The following is a 25251-nucleotide window of genomic DNA, read 5'->3' on the forward strand; positions in this document are numbered from 1 at the left end:
AATTTGATTACAACCGTTACTGGTTTAGGTTTTGTTTTATTACTATGAATTAGGCCACTACTACTACTACGACTATTTTGTACCCTGCAGTAAACATTCACTCAAACTCTCTTTTATGAGATGAAAGGGAAAAAAGAAAAAGAAAATTGGCCAAACATATCAGTCAAAAAAAAAAAAAAAAAAAATTGGCATCATATATCGGCCATTGGCTGCTCTGATTTCTAAATATCGTCATCGGCCAGAGAAAAACCCATATCGGTCGACCTCTATTCTATAGTATTTTGTCGTGTTGAACCGCGCCGCTTGCGTCCTGTAGACAGTGTGTATTTCACTTTCCTATTTAGGCTACTTGCTTGTTCAACTGTATTATTTCTTTGATATTTATTTTAGTGTTTTGCCGGGCTGCATATTCACTGCCGGAAGTGCTAAAATAAACACGTAGGTTTGTAAATAGATGATTGAGCCTCATTTATTATTATTGGTGTTTCAAAATACATATACACACACACACATTTTTTTATACATACAAGTGATAATAGCAGTATTTTTTTAGTGATATGTTATTTACACTAAGTGTTAAAATAGCAGGATATTCTGCTAATTACTTATACATTTTTTTATACATACATTTTATATATATATATATATATATATATATATATAGATATATATATATATATATATATATATATATATATATATATATATATACACACACACACACACACACACACACACACATTGCTCAGCGGTCCTTCTCAAAAAATTAGCATATTGTGAAAAAGTTCATTATTTTCCATAATGTAATGATAAAAATTAAACTTTCATATATTTTAGATTCATTGCACACCAACTGAAATATTTCAGGTCTTTTATTGTTTTAATACTGATGATTTTGGCATACATCTCAAAAAATTAGCATATCATGAAAAAGTTCTCTAAATGAGCTATTAACCTAATCATCTGAATCAACTAATTAACTCTAAACACCTGCAAAAGATTCCTGAGGCTTTTAAAAACTCCCAGCCTGGTTCATTACTCAAAACCGCAATCATGGGTACACAGGCGTGTGCTTTTGAACCAGAAACAGCGGCAGAAGCGCCTGACCTGGGCTACAGAGAAGCAGCACTGGACTGTTGCTCAGTGGTCCAAAGTACTTTTTTCGGATGAAAGCAAATTTTGCATGTCATTCGGAAATCAAGGTGCCAGAGTCTGGAGGAAGAGTGGGGAGAAGGAAATGCCAAAATGCCTGAAGTCCAGTGTCAAGTACCCACAGTCAGTGATGGTCTGGGGTGCCATGTCAGCTGCTGGTGTTGGTCCACTGTGTTTTTATCAAGGGCAGGGTCAATGCAGCTAGCTATCAGGAGATTTTGGAGCACTTCATGCTTTCATCTGCTGAAAAGCTTTATGGAGATGAAGATTTTGTTTTTTCAGCACGACCTGGCACCTGCTCACAGTGCCAAAACCACTGGTAAATGGTTTACTGACCATGGTATTACTGTGCTCAGTTGGCCGGCCAACTCTCCTGACCTGAACCCCATAGAGAATCTGTGGGATATTGTGAAGAGAAAGTTGAGAGACGCAAGACCCAACACTCTGGATGAGCTTAAGGCCGCTATAGAAGCATCCTGGGCCTCCATAACACCTCAGCAGTGCCAAAGGCTGATTGCCTCCATGCCACGCCGCATTGAAGCAGTCATTTCTGCAAAAGGATTCCCGACCAAGTATTGAGTGCATAACTGAACATAATTATTTAAGGTTGACTTTTTTTTGTATTAAAAACACTTTTCTTTTATTGGTCGGATGAAATATGCTAATTTTTTGAGATGGGGATTTTGGGGTTTTCATGAGGTGTATGCCAAAATCATCAGTATTAAAACAATAAAAGACCTGAAATATTTCAGTTGGTGTGCAATGAATCTAAAATATATGAAAGTTTAATTTTTATCATTACATTATGGAAAATAATGACTTTTTCACAATATGCTAATTTTTTTGAGAAGGCCCTGTGTATATATATATATATATATATATACTGTATATATATATATGAAGAGTTCAGATGCAAAACCCTCTAAAAGCCATTTGAAAATTTCCCTTAAAAATTAGCATTTTTATTCGGCTGCTGTGTTTATGTTCAGTAAATTCACTTTAATGTCATTGAATAGTTTCTTCTCATTGCCATTAAAGTGAAATAACTTAACATAAACACAGGAGCTTGATAAAAGTGCTAATTTCAGAAGAAAATTTCAGATGGCTTTTAGAGGGTTTTGCATCTGAACTCTTCATATATATATATATATATATTTAATATTAATTATATATGTATATCAACTAGGGCTGGGAGATATATTGAATATTACATTTAGTCATTTAGCAGGCGCAGCGATAATATCGGAACAATTTTAACGACAATGTAAAATTTGAAAATATCGTGAATATCAAATATTTCAAATTCAAGCATACTTTCCCAAAAGAACGCGCCGAATGTTCAAAAAAGGAACATATAATTGCGGACTGCTCTACACGCTGTAGCATATCAGACCCGAACCAGACAAATTAACCCTCTGGAGTCTAAGGGTATTTTTGGGGCCTGGATAAGTTTTGTCATGCCCTGACATTTGTGCTTTTTTCAGCTTCTTATAAATATCTAAATGGCTAAAGTCTAATCTCACTGTAATCAGCACAAACTGGGCTATAATAATATGTGAGCAGCATGTATGTACATGATTGTGTTTTTGAGAAAAAAAATGTTATGCGTGGTTATTGAAAAACTAAAAATGTTAAATCACTTGAATAAGGCAATAAAACACATACAGAACATCGGTTCCCGGGAATTTTGAGAACTGGAGCTTGTAGCCTAGAATTTTTTTTTCTAAATGATGTGAAAATCATCTTGTTTACTCACTTACAGAAAACAATATATTGATTTTAATTTTTCTAAGACACTTTTTGTTGGTAAAAGTCATATGCGAGTAGGCGTCAACTATCATGAATTCACACCTGAGAAGACAAAGGCCTGCATAATGAGCTGCTTAATGAGCCATTCAGTCAGCTGTGTCACTGAGAGCGATGAGTTACAAGAAAGAATGTGAGGACAAAATAAATGTATATAATTTTATGTTTGTAGTTTATTTAGAATATATTTAATTATCCCACAACATAATTTTATATTCACTTGTGAGTGCAGTTAAACAGTTTATTAGGGACAATCAAAGCTGACTTTCAAACTGAATTTTTTGCATCATTACTCCAGTCACACAATCCTTCAGATATCCTTTTAACAATCTTATTTTTTACAAAAAAAACATTTATTGTTATTATTATCATTATTATTATTAGTAATGTAGAAAAGAGCTGAGAATATTTTTTCTGGTTTTTTAGGGTAAATTGAAAGAACAGCATTGTTTATTACATATGTTACAGTTACATTTATTGGTACATTTATATTATTTACATCAAGCTTTTGAATGGTATAGTAGTGTATATTGTTATTGAAACTTCATGATATTTCACTTGATTGTACATTTAGTCAGGAATTATAGTTTGGAAAAAGTCTTGGGAAAAAGTCTTACTAGTAAAATGTTTACCACGTTATGTGAAAGTACAAGTATATAAATAAATAAAAAGAGACTTACTCATGTTAATGATCTCTGCTGAATAAAGTGCTTCATTCTTTTTTTTCTGAGGAAATCCAAATCTCAAATCCTCAACCACATCACATGTTTTTTGGGGTGAATAATGTCTTATTCCTCTCATCGCGAAGCAAACAGTAAAATAAAAAAACTTGAAGAACAGTCTCGCTGTTGTCTTCTGTTGTGTGGGCGTATTCAAAAGCCGCGCGCTTCAGTGAAACATTTGAATCTGAAAGGCGCGTTCGGCGCGGGGGCGTGGTCGCATTAGAAGATAATGAAGGGAGACGTGGAAAACGGACAACGCGTTGTTTTCATATGGATTACTTTATCACAGAATATTTGTTTTCGGCAGCACTCGTTTAGTTTAAAAGTAGACATGTCAGGCTTTCTATAGATATCTCTCTCATGTCTCTGTGTTGAGTATTCACTGAGTTACAGTTCATTTTAATGACGTGTTTGTATCTGAAGATCAGTGCAGACAAAGGCTGCAGACAGCACTCCTTGTTTGTTACCTTTATTTTATAAGTGCACAAAGTTTTGTTGTTATTATGTCTGTATACAAACAAAAAGTAGACCCTTTACAGATTCGATTGATGTATTGCTCTTATCTGTACGATCAAAACTGAAAGTGTAATTTAAGTTATTTTCGGGGTTATCAGGAAAAAATACCCCAAAACGCGTATACGCGTTAATCGACTCCAGAGGGTTAAAGATTCGACCAGGACCATGGTTGAAACATGAGGAGCCGAATTCCTCAGAAAGGCAAAAGGATGTTGTAAATCAACTCCTAGCACCACAGTCTGAAGCAAGATAACCAACCAGCTCTTTCACAGAACAGCTTTCAACATTACCACCATTAGAACAATTATTGACAATTTCAATTCAGAGAAAAGATTGTCAAATTTGGGGAGAGGGATCAAGATTGCTGGTCAAAGAGATGCACAGCCTGACCATCACATGTAAACTCATGAGAGTAAACAAGATCATTGGATTAAATTCCCCCACCTAGCAGAACCAGACTGAAATTCCTAAGGGCACCTTTTAACCTCTGGTTTCCACAAAACATCCTTATGTCAGAGAAAAGCAGAGAAACTGTCTTGTGCAGATGAACACAAAAATACTTATAAAGGAATATCAGTTCATTGCTTAACTCCCTATCATTTATGAAACCCACACATTTGACTATCATGTTTCTAATCACTTATTGTGTATGTCTTTTAAAGAACTATTGAATAGCTTAAGTATTCATATTCATGTTTAGTATGTGTGTGTGTTCGAATCTTCTTGCTTGAAACGTTTCTGACCATCAGTTATTTGTCAAATGTATCATATTCTTATCATAGGAATCATGTCCAAAATTATACCCTGCAAGAGCGGGAAAATTCGGACCACGTGATTGATAAGATAACATGATTTATGAATGGGTAGGACAAACATCGCAACACCCCGAGCAAAGACAATATCTAATTGGTTTAAATACTCAGGACACCCTCAAATTTTTCTTTTTAGCCTGCTTTTAGCTTTGGCTTGAGAGTTTCGTGTTCTGAGTTAAGTTTTGTAATGCCGTGTCTCCGAGTCTGACCTCGAGTGCCCGTCTGAAACTTCAACTAGCCCACAACTCTGCATCTTCAGCCAACGCCCAACCGCGGGCTTCCCAAGACGTCACTTCAACGACTACTGAACTTCCAGCCAATCAGCAACTTCGGGAAACCCCCTTTTCAGCGACAACAAAGGGAACCCCGTTACACAGGCATCACAAGTAACGTACCTCCAGACTCTGATCTGTACTGGTGAATCTAATATGATTTCAACCTCATTGAGGAACTCAATGCGAGGGTTAATTAAGTGACTGATGGTTGTTCATGTCTATGCAATTTCACATATTGCTGTAAACTTGGGATTTCACATTTTCATTCTTTAACCCATTCTTTCCTAACTTTCTATCTTCCTGCAACTTGTGCGTATGTGTGAGTGTGTGTGCTTATGTGTTAGATTAGTTTATATGTCTTAGATTTATCTAATAAAGCCTTATTCATATTGAAAAGAGAAGTATCTTGTGTTTTGTTAATGTCTTAAACTGCCGATCTTGTTACTGTGCTAATTAATAGTGTTTTCACTATACTTTGGATATTAATATCCAGTGCAGATTTGATGTTATACGGCTCGTTCAGTGAATCGCTGGCCGTTTCAGTGATCAGCCGTGAAACAGTGCTTCTGTTCAAATTCCCTTTAAAATCTTAAATGATTCCCTTTGAGCTAAATTGACCTGTTTCAGTTACAACGCCTCTACTACAAGAGCTTTCATGAGAGCGGTTGCCAGATAGCAGGAGTTTAAATCCCCGAATCAGAGCTTCGCTGTTACAAGGATACATTTTCTGCCCGGTGTTTGCTTATTTTAAGCAATCTGGCAACCATGCGCACGTGCTCACTCCTCACTGCGGAAGCACCGCCAACGATGATCTGAAAACACTAACAAGCTGGAGTTTAGCGATCTAATGAAAGCGTCGTTCAGCCAGTCTGTGTTCTGTCATGAGATCTCGACTGTATTGTTTGCGATTGTGATCGCTGAATAAAGGCACTCACTCGACTGCTGATGTTTGAATAGAGAAACACAGGCTATGGCCATTTCGAATTACAACTAGCCCCTCATCTAAGAGGGTTTTTAGTGTCAGTGGGAACATAGTTTCATGCCACAGAGCTTCTCTTAAAAACGCAGACAGTTGAAAGACTTGTGTTCTTAGCTAAAAAAAAAACTTGTAAAAAAAAAAATTACAGTAAAATACTTATTCCAGTTTAATTTCTTCCCCCTGTTGCATAGTTTAAATTGTGAATTGCATGCACTAAAAAAGTTGACAGAATGCACTTTCTATACATGTTTTGCACTACTTCAGTTACATATAGGCCTACATGTGTTCATTTAATAAAAAGCAGTAAGTGATCACTTTAACTGTTTAAGTTAACTGTTCAATCTAAATAGTTTTTGTTGTTTTTTTTTTAAATGGGGCAAAAGAAAATCTTTTTTATTTTTTAAATGCAAATGCAAACATATAGATTAGGGCTGTCAAACGATTAATCACATCCAAAATAAAAGTTTTGTTTACATAATATATGTATGTGTACAGGGTATATTTATTATGTATATATAAATACACACACATAAATTATATATTTAGAAAATATTTACATGTATATACATTTATATATTTATATTCTTATATTTTATATTATATATAAATATATTTAATATATAAACATAACATATTCTTCTTAAATATATACATGCATGTGTGTGTATTTATATATACATAATAAATATACACAGTATACACACATATATTATGTAAACAAAACTTTTATTTTGGATGTGATTAATCGTGATTAATCATTTGACAGCCCTAATATAGATATATATATTGAATATCGTAAAAATTTTGACAATATCAAGATTTTTTTAATATCGCCCAGCCTTAATATCAACACCGCACAACCAGCAGTAGTTGGCACATTACCACCGCAGTGGTAAAAATCTGACACCGTCACAGCCCTACTATTCAACAAAATTAAATTATACAAGACAGCATGCCTCTATGCATGCATCCAGTGTCTGTTCATCAAGAAAACAACTACATCAATGATGTTATCATTAGGAAAAGTCTTACCGATATGGAGAGAGTCTCATTCTTATGGTCAAAGGTCATCTTCCCTATGTATCCTCTCTGAGACAGCATGGAGTCAAAGTAGCACTTACAGCGTACAGAAAGATACCTGGAAACACACAGAAACACAACCTACATCATCATCAGTACCCTAAATATCCACTAACATGGTCAAGCCCTTTGATATGTCCCACTGTAACTCGCTGTTTTAAGGCAAGACACTACAGGCAAAACCACTGTTTTTTTGTGTGTGTTTTATTTTTTTAATGCACTGGTCAATTTTGAGCTTTTTGAAACATGTTTCAGACTATCTTACTGCACTTTATCTATGTGCATCTGATTATTTTTATTTTTTTTCTGGCTGATGCACAGTACACTATTTTCTGATTTATGGAGTGATAAAATGATATCCAAAATCCCTGATGTAAAAACCTTAAAAAAGAATTCTGAACCTGGCTTTATATAATGTTCAGATTCTTGTTCTGGAAATGTATGCAAATTGTTGCTTTTTTTAAACATACCATTTAAAAAACTTGTAATATATATATATATATATATATATATATATATATATATATATATATATATATATATATATTCTATATATATATATATATATATATAAAAAAACATTTTGTGTCGATTCTTGTAGACTGATGTTGTTCTAAATACTTCGTTTAATAATTATAGAATGTAGTGTAGCACACAGACTTTATAATCATTGTGAAATTGCTGTTCATTGTGCTGCACTGGCAGTTATAGGGTTAATGCGGGAGAGATGAGCGAGTGTGAGGCTGCTGTGCCTGTGATACTGTTCTGCGTTCTGATTAACAGTTAAAACAGAGCGTCTTTTGTCTGTCGTTCTTCAAACATTACAGTAGTCATATTATGCTCAAGGCTCAAGGACTCATCTCTGAGCCAATCACAACAGGTTTGGCCAGCTGACCAGTCAGAGCAGAGTAGGCTTGAGGAAGGGAGGGGTTTGCTCCAAACTTGCTTGGAACGAATCATTTCGAAATCATTGGCAAATGACTCTAATATTAAATGTATATTTTGAGAAAATTACAAAGTTTTCTGACCTTAGATGCATTAAAACCTGTTGTAGGGGAGTCCAACTCAATATTAGGACACTTTAAAATACCATTATGACCTGCTCTTTAAAATATCAAAAGCAGACAAACAAAGGTGGTTTCATTTGTGACCACTGAATTGGTGGTCTGAGGTTCAGACACATAAAAAACAATCGATTTGAAAACATTTTAAATCAGTCTGCGAGAATCAGAAGAGAACCTTTAATGAAACTTACATTCTCAGTTCAGAGTAGACGTAGTGTCTGGTGTTCATGATCTCAGATAACTGGCGGATGAATGCCTCCAGACCCTTGACCTGTCGGGCTATGTTGTTGAAGTTTTCCTTCGCCTCGTGAAACTGCCTAGAAGATTCAATGACCAACAACTTCACCATTATAACATCATAACATATAAACCCCACCTGCATGATAAACAATGTAGATGTGCTTCATAGAGGCAAGGGGAAAATAACTGCCCTGGGATAAATAACTTCCATTAGTTAATGTTAGTTAATATATTTACTAACATGAATGAACAATACATTACAGTATTTATTAATCTTTCTTAATGTTAATTAATGATAATATAGTTGTTCTCTGTTAGTTCATGTTAATTCAGAGTGCATTAACTGTTAACAAGCACAACTGTTGATTTTAATAATGCAAGAGTAAATGCTGAAATTAACATTACGATTAATACATGCTGAAGAACTGTTGTTCATTCTTAGTTCATGTTAACTAAAGTAGTTAACTAACGTTAACTAATGAACCTTAATGTAAAGTGTTACCAATATTAATATAAATTCTGTCCAGTTTTATTGTGTTAATTTCAGTAAAAGTGTGGTTATTTTATTGGCTTGTGTTTTTTAAATTTAGTATCATTAAAATTACTGAGTTAAATTAAAAAGTCTTACAAAATTACTTTATATTATTTAATAAAATAATAAGTAATCATTACAAAGCATTTTCGGTTTCGGTTTTCGGCCAAGTGAATGCTGAATTTTCGGTTTCGGCCCATAATTTTCATTTCAGTGCATCTCTAATCATCATATTCATATACCATGGTATAAATTAGTATAAATAATAATATAACAAACAGTTTATTTTAAGAATTGAGGGGAGAATCAGAGAGAAAATATGTTTAAATATGCTGAAAAATTGTAAGATATGCAATATGTAGATGAGTTTGTTTCTACTTTAGAACAGAGTTGGAGAAATTTAGTATTATATCACTTGCTCACCAATGGATCCTATGCTGTGAATGGGTGCCGTCAGAATGAAAGTCAGCTGATAAAAACATCATAATAATCCACCCCACTCCAGTCCATCAATTAACATCTTGTGAAGCAAAAAGCTGCATGTTTGTAAGAAATAAATCCATCTCATTACAGTGTTTTAACTTTGTACCATTGCTTTCGGCTAAAATAGAGTCCATAATCCATAATAACGCTTCCTCCAGTGGAATAAAATCCATCTCCTTTTGCAATCTCATATGAAAATATTTGTTTAGAATTGCTTTGGGCTGTTTTCGCTTGTAAATGCATATTTCTCTCTTGATTCAGATAAGGTGACTTCTTCTCTTGAGAAAGCAGTATTATGATAGATCACTCATTTGATGTAAAAAAAAAAAAAAAAAAAAACTTAATTATAGTCTATTTATACTCTTAATTATAGTTTTTTTTTTTTTTTTTTTATTATTAAAAGCAGCTTTTCACTTCACAAATCATGAATTGTTGGACTGGAGTGGTGTGGATTACTTATGGATTACAGTGTTTCCCACAGCCTTACACTCTATTTGTGGCGGCACTCCCCCGCCCCATATATACACAAATATGCAAATTCATTTTCTGCCAGCAGGAGGCGCTTTAAGAGCGGGAGAGATACAAGATTCTTAGGTAACAGCTGCAAAGCAGCGCTGAGCTCACAAACGCTGCCTTATCAAGCATTACATGCAAAATGAAATGAAAATGAAATCGAAAATTTTCTAAATACAGTCGGTTTCCTTCTGAAATACAGTGATATAAAAACACCTGCATCGGTTTTTGATTTTATAACGTGCAGTGCTCATGTTTATTCAATGAAGTCAAAGGCTTTTGGAAAATCTATTTGTGGCGGTCAGTTTTGATATTGTGGCGGCCCGCCACAAATAAATCAATGTGTGGGAAACCCTGGAATATGCTGATGCTTTTATCAGCTGTTTGGACTCTCATTCTGACGGCACCCATTACTGCAGAGGAGATCAATTGCTGAGCAAGTGATATAATGCTATATTTCTAAAAATATTTTCAAATGAACAAACTCGTCTACATCTTGGACGTACTGAAGGTGAGTAAATTTCAGTAAATATAAATTTTTGGGTGAACTATTCCTTTAATGGTCCTGAAAATAGGCTTCTTTTTTCTACACATTAAATTTAATTTTGTTTCTTTCTTTTAACTTTGGGGTGACATACCACCAGGTTACATTTATTTGACTGCTGGAGACTGTGTCTATGTACCTGACAATAGTGTCCCTTTGTCCCTGTTGGTCCTGCTGGGTGTTAAGCTTATGTCTAAGGCGGCTGATCTCACTGTCCAAGCTCTTAGCGGTTCTCCTCACATCTAACCGCTCGGGGCAAATTTCTGCGGCTTTCGCTATGGAAGCCTGTCAAAAATAGATTCAGTCAAACAAACGGAAATCTCTTTATATCTAATGGATCAGTGTAAGATGTCCGGGTTTGGCCACCTGTAACAGCTGGTCCTTCTCATTCAAGTTCTTCTTCAGTGTCTCAATCATGTCCACATGGGCCTGCCGCTTCTCTTCATAGTGTTTTTTATGATGTTTACTCCTCGCCAGCTCCTCATCACTGTTGCTCAATTGCTCCTACAAGCAATCATGTATAAACAAAACTGTTTACTAGATAGGACACATTGATAATTAAGAATGTATGCTGTTGTGGACTGTTCAGTAGTGAACTTGAAGCTCATGATCCTTATTTTAAAGCTTGACAGCCTGTCATTTTTAAACATTAGCAAAGATGAATTAGGACTCTGGTGGTTAAAATCTGTTCACTGATGATGTTACACACACTCTTGACTTCTTGACTAACCTTAATGGGCTCAGCTTCCTCTGCAATGCTGTTGAAAGCTTCCCTCTGCTGCCGGGAGAGCTGCTCAGCCTCCTCATATTCCCTCTTGTGTGTCAGCATCTGATTCCGTGCAGCTTCAAATTCCTCTCGACAAACACTTATTCGGCTGCTGAGCTCCTCCAGTTCCTCTTCCTGAACACAGCCAAAATTAGACACAGAAACCCACTGAAACATTTCTCTTTATAATGAGTGAATCTGTTTGTTACCAAAGGTTTCAAGTCTTCTGACTGAGGCTCCTCAACATTTTGCAATTCTGTCAGCTCTGCTTGAAGCTTCCGACAGCATTCCTGTTAGTCAAAATAAACGAAAAATACATATTAGAACATATTTGGTTAAAATGCTATGATGTGGTCTGTGCACAGCAGGTATTTAATGACCTGGGCTTTCTTGCTGTCTTCATAGGCTCTGCGAAGAAGAATTTGGTTCTGCTTCTCGTCCTCAGTGACCTGCTGCATGTCCTGCTGAAAGCGATCCAAATGTGTTCTCTGAGCATGTAAAGCAGATTGCAAATGTCTGCAAGAACAAAGAAAAAAAAGGTTTTGATCTTTCTTGGTTGTTGATCAGATTAATAGAAAACGGTCCACGTGAATATGAATTCTAGATCCAAGCCAACATCAAAATTAATGAATAACATCCAATTAAAATAACAAAAATATGGGGGTACAAAAAAAGGTAATGACAAGGTCTCAGTGCAGATGGGAGGCCTGACAATGCACAATTAAATAATCATGTTGAATGCTGGTTTGACATGTTGAATTAGTGTTGGTGTGACAAAGAAGATACATTTTGAATTTTAAACCGTTACCATTCAAAAGTTAAAGGGGTGGTTGGTTGACTGCTTTTTTCTAAGGTGCAGTCTAACATGAGTTAATGGTTTGAAAGAAAAAAAAATGCATTATGATTCACAAAATTTACATTTATTACAGGTACACCACTACACCGCTCTGTCTCTTCTCCTATGAACACTCTGATGATTTCCTGGTTTTATGAAGCCCTTTCCTCAGAAATACGCGATGAGCTCAGATTGGTCTCAGATTGAGCTGGCTCAGTGTGTTTTGATTCATTAAACCGCCTACTGCGCATCTAAACATCACGCCACTCAGCTCAGTGGCATGTGCTCCGGTTGTATTGTAAACAATGGGGTGTCGTCAATATTGCTTATTTGAGCCCGAATGAGAATATTGGTGAAGAGGATCGCACAGAACCTGTGTAAGCACGGCTCTTACAGGACACTAAAGAATGGTGTTTTTGTTTGTTTGTTTTTGTCTCATACTTTTAGATGCACTGTAACTTGTAAATGCTATTGCTTAGGTTAGCTTCTAATATATGTTTTTTATCCTGATTAAAGCTTTAATACAGCAGAATAAATGCTTGATTTGTAGTATTTTTGTAAATTGTTTATTTTGTAACAGTAGGAAGTGTTTGACAGCAAGTATTGCTCGCTACCATGGCAACCGCGTGCATGTCCATGTTTAACACTTCTTGTAGCTATGTGAAAAATATCTCTCTCTATACACAAAGTGTATAATTAGCGCAGTTCATTGATGGAGCAGACGAGCTGAATCTGGGAGAGAGAGAGAGAGAGAGAAAGAGAGAGAGAGAGAGAGGGAAAGAGCGAGCGTATGTGGAACAGGGGACGTGAGGAACATGATTAAGAACCACTGCTTTAGAAACTTGTGATTCCATTAGAAATGTTAGAGGACAGAATCGCGATTCATATTAACATTACATTATATTTTGTAGACACTTTTATCCAAAGCAACTTACAAATAAGGACAAAAGAAGCAAAATTCACAAAAGAGCAATGATATGCAAGTGCTATAATAAATCTCAGTTAGCTTAATGCAGTGCATGTAGCAAGTTTTTTTTTTTAAATTGTATAATAAAAGAAAAATAAAAAAAAGAAAACAGATAGAATAGAAAAAGAACAGAGCAAGCTAGTGTTAGAGGCCTTTTTTTTGCCTTTCTTGATTGTACAATAAAAAAAAAAAAAACCGAATACAAAAAGATTAGAGAAGCTAGTTTTTTTTTTTTTAAGAAAACAAGTAATTAGTAAATGAATAGAGTGCAAGTCTAAAAGGGGCAAGTTTTTTTAAAGAATAGAATTTAAATAGAGAGTGCTAGAGTTAGAGGGTCAAATAAAAATGGAAAAGATGTGCTTTTATACGATTCTTGAAGATGGCTAAGGACTCAGCTGCTCAGATTGAGTTGGGCAGGTCATTCCACCAGGAGGGAACATTTAATTTAAAAGTCAGTGAAAGTGATTTTTTGCCTCTTTGGGATGGCACAATAAAGCAACGTTCACTTGCTGAATGCAAGCTTCTAGAGGGCACATAATCTCAAGTAATGAATTTAGGTAAGGGGGGGGGGCCCGGTGATGGTTTTGTAGACAAACATTAATGCCTTGAATTTTATGCGAGCAGCTATTGGTAGCCAGTGCAAATTAGGGGTGCACGATATATATTGGCTGATGATTAATGCGCATTTCATCAGTAAAGCCGGTTATCTAATCATGATTTCACATAGAGCAACTGTTACTACAATGAGCCGTTGTTAACTGACAAGCTGCACAAATCCAAGTTCATTATCAGCTTGGATTTGCGCAGCTTGTCCCTTAACAACGGGTCTGTGTCGAAACAGCTGCTCTATGTGAAATTACACACCTGATGGAATTTACCACTGATTAGATAACCAGCTTTACTGATGAGATGCGCATAATCATCGGCCGATATATATCGTGCACCCCTAGTGCAAATTGATAAACAGAGGTGTGATGTGCATTCTTTTTGGCTTGTTAAAAATTAATCTTGCTGCCACGTTCTGGTTTAATTGTAAAGGTTTGATAGAAGTGGCTGGAAGACCTGCCAAGAGAGCATTGCAATAGTCCAGTCTGGACAGAACAAGAGCTTGAACAAGCAGTTGTGAAGCATGTTCCAAAAGAAAGGACCTGATCTTCTTGATGTTGAATAAAGTAAATCTGCAGGACCGGACAGTTTTAGCAATGTGGTCCAAGAAAGTCAGCTGTTAATCAATCATAACTCATAGGTCTCTGGCTGTTTTTGAAGGAGTTATGGTTGATGTGCCTAACTGGATGGTGAAATTGTGATGAAACAATGGGTTTGATGGAACCACAAGCAGTTTTGTCTTGGCAAGGTTGAGTTAAAGGTGATGGTCCTTCATCCAGCAAGAAATGTCTGTTAGACAAGCTGAGATGCGAGCAGCTATCATCGGAGTTGAGTGTCATCACCATAACAGTGATATGAAAAGCCATGTTTCTGAATGACAGAACCTAGTGATGCCATGTAGACAGAGAAGAGAAGTGGTCCAAGAACTGAGCCCTGAGGCGCCCCAGTTGTTAGATGTTTGATCCACGTCTCTGTCAGGGCCATGAGGTTTAGTCTTGAATGACTAGTAATAGATGTAATGCAATATGCTTTGTTTACTGCAGACTGACAATTCCAAAGACCAATAGAAAAAGAAAGTAGTGTGTTAGCGGACACAGGCAAAGTGCACAGGTTGTAAGGATCGCGCTGCCTATAGTGTGTGATGCGTGGTTTGCGAGTGGTAGTAACTGAAGCGATATGGAAACACATAGTAAGAGTTGGTCATACAACTGAAACAGAAGTGAAGCAAGGTGTAGAAAAGAGGATGAATCGAAAGAGATACTTATGTCCCTTGCCGGTGTCCCTGAATAGTGGAGTCCCACGGTAGAGTGTCTTTACACTCTTCGATCTTCACATGAGGAGGGCTTAAAGGGACACTCCATCCCAAAAAGATTATGTAAACATTACTTAAATGGTTTCTTGTCGTTCCAAACCTGTAAAAGCTTAGTTTGTCTTCGGAACACAATTTAAGATACTTTGGATGAAAACAGGGAGGCTTGAGACTGTCCCATAGACTGCCAAATAATTACAAGTGTCAAGGTCCAGGAAAGTATGAAAAGCATCGTCAGAATAGTCCATCTGCCATCAGTGATTCAACCGTAACGTTATGAAGCGACGAGGATACATTTTGTAAAGCAAGAAAACAAAATTAATGACTTAATTCAACAATTCCTCTCCTCTGTGTCTCTCCAAATCAGCGTAGCGCCATTTTGGCAAATCTGAGCTGTACGCAGGTGGCTTACACTCTTCTGTGTCAGCCGCGGCACAAGGATACGTTTATTTTTACGTGTACTTACCATCTGCGTGCTGCTCAGAATTGCCATATTTTAACAACAATATTACAGAATTGTTGAATAAAGTTATTTTTGTTTTCTTCGTGTACAAAAAGTATTCTCGTCGCTTCATAACGTTACGGTTGAATCACTGATGGCAGATGGACTATTCTGACGATGCTTTTCATACTTTCCTGGACCTTAACAGTGTTATTTATTTGGCAGTCTATGCGACTGTCTCAAGCCTCCCTGTCTTCATCCAAAATATCTTAAATTGTGTTCCGAAGACGAACTAAGCTTTTACGGGTTTGGGGGTAAGTGATTAATGACAAAATTTTCATTTTGGGGTGGAGTAACCCTTTAACACGAGGGTTGTCGAGACCGCTGCCTCGGTATACTAACCTTTTTTATACCCGTTTGACAAAACGGAAATTGAATTCAGCTGAACACACTTTACTGTTTATCACAACAAAGGGCTAAGCAAGTGCATGACACTGACAAGGTATGCGATACAGTCTGAGACCAAATGCGACTTCAGCATGTCTCAACACAGTGACCTCATATACAGTCATATTTGAATAGATTTTTTTGAGCACCCCTAGTTTTGAAAGCATGGCAACAACTCTTCCACTTATCTAAGGCTACGTTTACACTAGTGCATTTCATTTTAATTTGCTACGGTTACACCTGTCGTTTACACTACTCCGGAAATGCACTAGTGTAAACACGGCCTAAAGCACAACATGGCCTCACCCCTTTGTTGCATGTTCCCGGGGATGGGGTTTATGTTTACATTTCAGGGTTTGTGATGTCACCAACCCAGGAAGAAGCTTGTTGTAGTCCCTATCAGCTGTAACTAAGCATTCAACTGCCATCATTTTAAAAGACTATCTCCGTTTGCATTGAACTTTCAGCATTGTAACTTTGCAGATATTGTTTATGCTCAATCAGCAACATTACACACTAACTAAAGTTAAAAAAGTGAGGTAACACTTTATAATAACTGCACACTATTAATCATTAGTTAATCATTAGGAAACAGTTAATTCATCATTTATAAAGCATTAATAGACATTAATAAGCAGTTTATAAATACAGATATAAATGCTTTATACTTGATTTAATAGCATATCTATAATGTATTTAATAATTGGTTTTTCATACTTTATTAATGATCAATTTATCATTTCTAAATGAATTATAGCATTATTTACACACCAGTTATTAAGGAGTTGTCAGTGGTTCATAAGATCACTTAGAAATTGTAAGTAAATGATTAATAAACTATTTAAATGTGCATTCATTCATCTTATTATTCAGACATATCGTAATAGTTACTTAGAGTGTTAATAAATGGTTTATTAACATGTATTTCTACTGTAATTCAGGGTTAATTCAGGTAGTTATAAAACATATGTAGTTGTTAGTTAACTATTTTTGTGAGCTCATCTAAAGTGAGGACTATTTATGCCTTGTAAAGCTTTTTCAAATGAGATTAAAAAGGCTGTTAATATTTCTATGTTCTGTATCACTGTGTTGAGTTTGTTTCCTTTTTCTGTTTAGAAGATAACTGAGCCTTTGAATATCCTTTATAAATGCTTTACAAGGCATAACTAGTCCTTACTTTAGATGAGCTCACATAAATAGTTAACTGACCACTACTAAATGCTTTATAACTACCTGAATTTACTACATTTACTTACAATTTCTTGTGATCTTATGAATCACTGGCAACTCCTAAATAACTGGTTTGTAAATAATGCTATTCTTCACTGAGAAATGATAAATTGATCATGAATAAAGTATGACAATAAAATTATTAAACACATTATAGATATGCTTTTAAATCAAGAATAAAGCATTTATATCTGTATTTATAAACTGCTTATTAATGTCTATTAATGCTTTATAAATGATGAATTATCTGTTTACTAATGCTTAATTAATGATTAATAGTGTGCAGTTATTATAAAGTGTTACCGAAACATTTATTATCAACATTGAAAACCCAGGATTCTTTGATGAATACAAAGCTTGAAAGATCAGAATTTATTTGAAAATACAATGTCACATTATAAATGACTTAATTTTCACATTTTGAGCAATATAATTTGCCCTTGCTGAAGAAAAATACAATTCTTTAGGCAAAAAAAAAAAAAAAAAGATGCTGCTAAGGTGTTCTAAATTGTTGCTAGATGGCTGCTAAGTTGTTAACTAGAGTTAAAGAGATTCCAATGTTACACAGATACTAATATTACGGATAAGATGTATCACAACCAGACATACCATCAGACCATCAGTTTACAATTGTGAACTGCTGTTCTGTCGTATGCTGCTTTAAATGCTTGACTTTTTTTTTTTTTAAAGTCGGCTGGATTTTGTTTAGCTGTCAATGTTTTTAACATTCATCAGCTGGAAATAATCATTCTGAAAGTGACTCCAATTATATGATAAGTAGTCTGTTGTTTTTCCATCTTATCGGTTTATGACTGTAAAACAAGGCAGTGTTGCCACTAGGCCCCATGCTTTAGGTCAAAATACTGTATGTTGCATGTAGAAATTTCGGTCTCAAGTTAAAGATTTAGAAAAACTAAAGACCTAAGTTATGGTAACTAATTGACCGTTCGCAAAGAGCTTGATTGGCAGCCAATCTGACCAATAAGAACGCGGATATTATGTCGTCGTCGCTATCCGCCATCTTGTCTGACAGCTACGGCCGGTCTCCATAGAAATCCATGTTAAAACGGGGTAAAAAAGATAGACTGAAATAAAACATTTTCAGTTTTTATATTTAAACTTTTTTTAAATATAAAAATGTGCGCAGGGTTAAGCTGTGCTGTTGTTGGCTGCCACAGTAATGGCAATGAACTAAAGGAATTCCTTTAGAGTACTTGTTTTGAGCACCAGATTTGTCCAGATTTGCAGCCTATAAGTTAAAATACTGAGTGTGAAATAGGGGTGTGCAATATGATGATTTTTGATTGTGGACGATAAAAAATGTCTCCACGGTCTGCTTTTAAAGAAATATCATAGTATCGTGCTACAGCGCATCAGTTGCAGTTCTGCTGCCTTCGCCTCAATATACTGTAAATTCACATCAAATGTTAACTTGGAGGGAGAGTTACACTCAAAAGGACACTGCACTTATTTGCAATCACAAAAGTGCATTATTTGCATGTGCTTCAAGGCCTTGCTGGTTAAACATTAATTTGCGTGCTGTTCTGACGTGTGCTTTTTCTGAGCTCGGAGCATTAAAAACAGCGCCTGATTACTGGACTAAGTTATCTTTTGTGCTAATACTGTCTAAACACACAAGGTTCACACATAGACTCAGTATGGTTATGTCTAAAGTGACATTAAACAGGCGGGAAAAAAACGGTCACGTTTCCTGTATTTTAGATGCATGCAGCTCTGAAAGGGACAGGAGACTAAACATCCAGCCGACTGTCGTTAAAGGTATAGTTCACCCAAAAATTAAATTTCTGTCATTATTTACTCACGCACATGTTGTCCTAAACCTGTATTAATTTCTTTGTTGTGCTGAACACAAAAGAGGATATTTTAAAGAAAGTGGGTAACCAAAAAGTAGCTGGTCCACACTGACTTTGATATTAAAAAAAAGCTACTATGGAAGTCTTTTTAAAACCATTTTCATAGGTTTCCATCTTATATTGTCGGTTAAGAAAATATATAAATGTGAATAGAAACACCAGAGACTGGAAATGTAAAGCACCATTCCAGTCGAACGAGACTTCTGCATTCAGAAAAAGGTGGTTAGATTGTGTTTTATTAACGTCTACACCTACCCCAACAACTGTATCCCTTCTAGCCTTAACCACAAATCAGACACGAGAGTAGATATATGTTCTGATGTTAATTCATATTTATTTTGTGCTTTAAGTACATAAAAGACAATCGGTTCACGTGTTTGAACTGAGGCATTAGAGCAATAAATCACAAAATATTAAAGAGCCACAGAACGGTATTTATTGTTTAAATTTCTTTAAAAATGACAAAATTTGAACCCTGAGAGTCCTGAGACCTTGTTCCAGACCAGAAGCAACCTGCTCTGCTGTAAACGTCTTGTGTTGTCAGTTTCCTCTTTGATATGCAATGTATTTTTCACTGCGTGAGAAAATGATTTGCAGAGTGAGAGCGTCATTATTTGTCTGGGATAGCAACAGTAACTAAGGGTGGGTGGGTCTTTGCGAATGGTCAATTGATTTCTTTTTGCCATGCACTGAAAAGAATCCAGACATCTCAAAAATGCATTTCATATTTTCAAACCTGATTTCCTCTTCGACATCTCCGCTGAGGTAGAGTGCTCTGTTCTGTTCGGAGGAGTAGTAACGGTTATAGTAGACCTGGTCACCCTCACGCGTGAAGGCCTCCCGGCAGTTGCGTGGTCGGGCTTCACTCTGCATGACCCTTCTCGCATCTTTAGCGTTCTGTGGGAAAATCAAAGCAGAATTAAACAGGGCTCTACACTTCACAGAATGTGGAAACACATTATGATCAAACAGGGAAATGCTCATCTGCCTCCTCATGGTCTTACCTTGATGAGCAGAATGGTTTCAATTCCCCTCATGTCAATCAAGCAGTTGGCCACAACTGGATTCTCAATCTCAAGGGCCTTGAGCACAGTTGGATAATCATCATGATCGACAGCCCTGAAAACCAATAGAAAAAGGAAATTTTTTTAATTAATTTTTTTCAATGATACACATTTTATTTTATGCTTTGACAGATAAACTTATACTGGCTACAAACCAAAGATGTGAAGTTCTGGCTAGAAACCAACATGCTGAAACTTTCTAAATGACATTTAAAAAACAATCAAGTGGGACTTTTTACATAACTTTAGATCAGCTGGTAAATGTGGATTTACCATTTTATTAATAGCTTTTAATACAATGACACCAAACTAGCAGATAATAATTAAAATAAGGCAGAAACCAGAAAACAACTAAATGAGTTATCGGGTCAGGTAAGGTGATCTCTAGCTACCTGCCCCTGACGTCATAGACCGTGTTGGTAAATTTGCTGACGATGATCTGAGGTCGTCTGCCCTGCTGGAAGTGGCGACTCATGATTCTCTGTAACTCTCTCTCGTCAGCGTGGTTATCACAACAGAAAGCTAACATCAGAGCCTTTAGACAACACTCCACTGCAAGACCCAGCTCTGGATCCCGCAGTCGAATACAGAATCCTAGAAACAAAATAAAATAAAAAATCCATACAACACTGTTTCTCCTAAAGCCAAAAGTTTACTTAAATTTTGACAAAACGGATAGCCTTTCAAAGTATAGATGATTTCATTGTGTACATGAACACATGGGCACCAGAAAGTTTCATCCCTGCCCAGTGACTGCCCTATTTTTCTGCAGAAGTGTTGATGACTAATCAAATTTAAAATCAAATTTATTTTAAAAGTTAATTTTAACCCCCTGAATCTGAATTCTGAGGTTCAGGATACTTACCGAGCGGTCCAACAGGTTTCTTTCTGAACAGACCCCGCTGGTCAGCCTCATCAATAGCCCGTAGCAGTGCTGGCATATGCTCACCAAAGCGACAAAGTCTGTTATCTCGACTGCTTTCCATTGCAGCCAGGTCACGTCGTTTAGATTCCAGCGCACGCAGCAGGTCCTGCTTTTCACGGCTACAAAATAAAAAGAAAAGGAAGATTGCAAGGTAGACAAAGTGAGACAGGTCAAAGAATAAAATAAGAATTAGAAACAAGGACATTTTTGTTGCACATTTAAGATCCAGTAAACCCAGAAGTTTGGGACCACTAGTGAAATGCTTCTCTCTTTTTTTCTTTCTTTTTTTTTTACCTTTTTCCTATTTTAATTACGGAACCTTTTTTTTTTTTATGAATTATGCGATCAGAATTTAAATGAAAGCAAGAGAATCTGCTGGGACTTCCCATTATCAGTGCCAGTAATAGAGTGGAACAGTCTTGTTTCAGAACTAAAAAAAATCAGTTTTCAATTAATTTTGAATTATAACTTAAAGACTTTTTAAGACCTACTGTGAGCACAGACGTGGTTAACTGATGGTATACGCTTCTGATGAAGCAGCATTATTTCAAAAGCAGAAATCCTAGTGAAAACCTACATGAACCATGATTCTGCAGAGAAATCTCCATCTATCAGAGAATTGTAAAATACACAGCAAAAGAACACTTTAGTGCCACCAACTCCCATAAAGCACTGTGAATGATGTAGAGCCAGTATCCCGATGCATAACACTCATATTTTGCAATAAATGTAAAATATTTTGTCTCCATATGTATAATCAGCACCTTTAAATCAATAGTTTCATATTTCTCCACCAATTTTAATTCAATTAAGGCATGCACAATGCTTCATAGGATTGTAGTTCTTTCTCTCATTAAAGCCATTGTGTACAAACAGTCTTGTACCTTTGACTTTTTGTCCAATTTTAAACAATTTTGCTTTAATTTGAAGTTTGTAATGTTCCCATTTCATCCTCATAGCTGGTTTGGTTCAAAACTTGAAACCTTTTAATCAAGAACTTAAAAAAAAAATCCCAATGGGATTTCCAGGCATGAAAATTGTAAAATTCCCAGATATTTCTAAACATCATAGTGGAACCCCTGTATATAGAAAAGACTTTCACCAACAACTGCACTAACCTCATTTTGCCCAGTCTGTCTTTAGCTGCAGCACAGGCCTGTTTAAACTGATCGATCTGCTGAGTCAGAGTGGAGTCCTGGAAATGTAGTTGTTCAAGCTCAGCCTGAATGTGATTCATCTTCTCCACACGAGCATGAGTGTCAGCTGAGTTCGTCTGACTTATGCTGGACAGAGAGGAGGGGTTGGGTCAAAATGAAACAGCTGGAAATGGTACAAGGATAATGTTACGTAACGTTGTTTCCTCTCGGTAGACTTCTGAAGTACCTGTGTTTGAGTTCTCGGATCCGCTTGTTAAGCTGATCTTTATCCTTTTCAAGGTCTCTCAAGTTAGTCTTTTTACGATGAAGACCAGCCTAAACCAAGAAAAATGATAAAAAATAAGCACTGAGAATTGAGAATATAAAGTTTCCTATTTCCTTTCTTATGGTGTTGTGATTGCGCACCTCAGCGGCTTTGAGATCTCGGTTGCGTGCCTGTGCTCGGCTCTTCAGTTCAGCACACTGTGGCTGCAGCTGCTGCATCCGCTGCGTCACACCCTCCAGCTGATCCTGCAACTGTCCCAATATCCTGTTGGCCTCCTGAATTTTTCCCTACAAACAAGTAAAACCCAGAATAGACACACTACACATTACTGTGAATCAAACATGATTAGATTTTCACTAAGTATTTTCTTCAATAAAGTAACTAGGGCTGCTGGCTGTGCATATCCCAACAGAGTTCTGTTATAACAGCAAAAAGCTTTATGGGTTGTTGAATGATGGCAGTATATGAGTTAGAATATCAATGGTGCGAAAGTCGTGATCTACTGTGGCCAAGAGCAAATTTTTGCTTGCAATGTCCTAGCAAATGGCCTACTGTTGCAAATAGTCTAATCCAGCGGTTCCCAATTCCAGTCCTCGTGCCCCCCCGCTTTCCATATTTCATATGTATCTCTTATCACATACAAAGTTTCCCCATGCCAATGAAGCTACTTGAATCTGAATCTATACTGTGGAGTAATGCATTTCTGCTAAACCTGCCCCTAAACTGTAAAAACAAACAAAAAAAACAACAACAACAACAACAACAAAATAGATTTTGATTGATTTAAAGTCATCAGTCTCATTCTAGCCAAAAATTCATACAACACAAAAATGAAACTGGAAACTGGACCACAGAAACTCCAGATAATATTCAGTCACCTCCCACTCTTCCACCTTCTGGTCATATTTGACAGTTGACTTCTCTTCAGCTGTGATTCGTTCTCTCATTGGCTTCACCTCCTGCTCCACCTCCGCCACCTGATGTACATGGACATACATTTCAGTATTAGGTCACAATCTTCGGTTGAGAGATATTTGAAGCATGTGATCTTCTAGAGATGGGAACTATAAATAATTCATGATTCAGGTTCAGTCAGTGAATGATATTTTACACTGATTAAAACAGATGAATTCTGAGTCATTCTGACTGAATCATTAAAAAATCCATTCATTTGTCAATCAGGCTGTACATTAAGTGCAACTCAAAATAAATGTGCGCTTAAAAGTATAAAAACCACAGTCTACCTTTACAAAGATTATATGATAATAATATGAAAGTGATAAAATCTGATTAGGAAATGATAGTATTGTTGTGTTCATTTTGATTTGAGCTCATGTTACGCTGGCAGTGATTCCTAACCAGAGCCCAGGCCATCTGATTCTTCAGCTCATCCAACTTCTTCTGCATTTCATCAAGTGAAGCCAGACTTTTATAACGCTCTTCTTTCTCATGGTATTTTCTCTTTAGCTCTTGTAGCGTCTGTGTGAGAAGAAATGGTGTGCCAGAAATCAGAGAGTGAAAGAAAACTAAACTGCCTTCTTAAAGAGCTTCTAGTCTATCAATCCAATCAGATACTGTTTCCAAAGATGCTCCATCCAATACATAATTTCAGTTCCGTTACATAAACCACTATGTAAATGTGATTATTTCAGCACTCACCTCCCTGTGCTTCTCCACGGTATTCTGGGTCATGGTCTTGGTCTTCATGATGTAGCTGTAATCTTCTTTCATCTGATCAAGCTGAGTAGCCTTCATGAAAAACTAAAGAAAAAAAAAAGAGCAAAGCAAATTTCAAGTTTGTATTTGTTATGAGAGAAACAAATGCACAAACACACATGAATTCTCACTTTATATTTGTCACCCTCTCCTTTGGAGTGGAGGAAGTGTTTACTCATTTCCTGAGTTAGGATAGAGACCGGATTGTCCACCTGAGTATGAAAAAAACGATCAGATAAATCAAAACAGATCATTTAAATATTTTTGTTAGCAAACATTTAGAGAATTGAGAGGATCTTTAGCCATACCTGGATGTTAAAGTGATCCAAAATGGAGATCAGTTCCTCCTTTTTTGATGACACCAAGTGACCTGGGAATCATCAGTGGCAAATTATTTAAATGTAGAAAACGTATTTACAGTCTGAGTCAGAAGCGCCAGACTGTTCTTGCAAAGTTTGAACTGCTCCACTTTATAGAAACAGCCGTTGTACCACAGATGCATTGTAGGTCACTGGTTTAGGAAACAGTCCTCATCTTACATAAAATGCATTGCAAACACACAAATATTTGGGTTGAACTGTTTTGGAACAGTGTTGTAAATACAGCTTAACCATTGATTTCTAGTTGTGTCCTCTTTCAGAAGACCAAAAAAAGTAGCTTCGCATTCACAACGTAACACAGCGTCTCCACATCATGGCGCGGTCTGCAACAGCGAGAATAAAAGTTACTCCTTTCTTTACGTGAACAATTGGGTGGCGTTATGCAAATCTTCCCACATCGTGACGTAGACATGTGGGGGCGATGTTAAAACGAGTCGCTTTAGGAGGCCGTGGTTGACTGTTAACTTTTATAAAGAATATCTCTTTGGATTTGAGACTTTAGTCTTTGCAACTTTACAGATCTTCTTTATGCACCAAGAGCTTGTAACAC

At 36.4% G+C, this 25251-nt stretch overlaps 1 protein-coding gene across 3 annotated transcripts in view; it reads right to left on the reverse strand.

The window, feature by feature from the left end:
* The window catches only part of LOC109111118 (structural maintenance of chromosomes protein 6-like), a 34438-nt gene that overhangs the window by 3650 nt on the left and 5537 nt on the right, over nucleotides 1–25251 (reverse strand). For all 3 annotated transcript variants that reach the window (XM_042717882.1, XM_042717884.1, XM_042717883.1), the window contains exons 6-24: nucleotides 24630–24691; nucleotides 24453–24533; nucleotides 24265–24366; nucleotides 23965–24084; nucleotides 23484–23582; nucleotides 22746–22892; nucleotides 22567–22655; nucleotides 22302–22466; nucleotides 21124–21302; nucleotides 20651–20852; nucleotides 20199–20313; nucleotides 19931–20091; nucleotides 11865–12000; nucleotides 11694–11774; nucleotides 11449–11619; nucleotides 11085–11222; nucleotides 10858–11003; nucleotides 8598–8723; nucleotides 7295–7400 (exon numbers count right to left, since the gene is read on the reverse strand). In XM_042717882.1, coding sequence (XP_042573816.1) covers nucleotides 7295–7400; nucleotides 8598–8723; nucleotides 10858–11003; nucleotides 11085–11222; nucleotides 11449–11619; nucleotides 11694–11774; nucleotides 11865–12000; nucleotides 19931–20091; nucleotides 20199–20313; nucleotides 20651–20852; nucleotides 21124–21302; nucleotides 22302–22466; nucleotides 22567–22655; nucleotides 22746–22892; nucleotides 23484–23582; nucleotides 23965–24084; nucleotides 24265–24366; nucleotides 24453–24533; nucleotides 24630–24691 — 2426 coding nt within the window. The remainder of the gene's footprint in view (nucleotides 1–7294; nucleotides 7401–8597; nucleotides 8724–10857; nucleotides 11004–11084; nucleotides 11223–11448; nucleotides 11620–11693; nucleotides 11775–11864; nucleotides 12001–19930; nucleotides 20092–20198; nucleotides 20314–20650; nucleotides 20853–21123; nucleotides 21303–22301; nucleotides 22467–22566; nucleotides 22656–22745; nucleotides 22893–23483; nucleotides 23583–23964; nucleotides 24085–24264; nucleotides 24367–24452; nucleotides 24534–24629; nucleotides 24692–25251) is intronic.

Source organism: Cyprinus carpio, chromosome B2 (genome assembly GCF_018340385.1).
Source record: "Cyprinus carpio isolate SPL01 chromosome B2, ASM1834038v1, whole genome shotgun sequence".
Classification (NCBI taxonomy): Eukaryota; Metazoa; Chordata; class Actinopteri; order Cypriniformes; family Cyprinidae; genus Cyprinus; species Cyprinus carpio.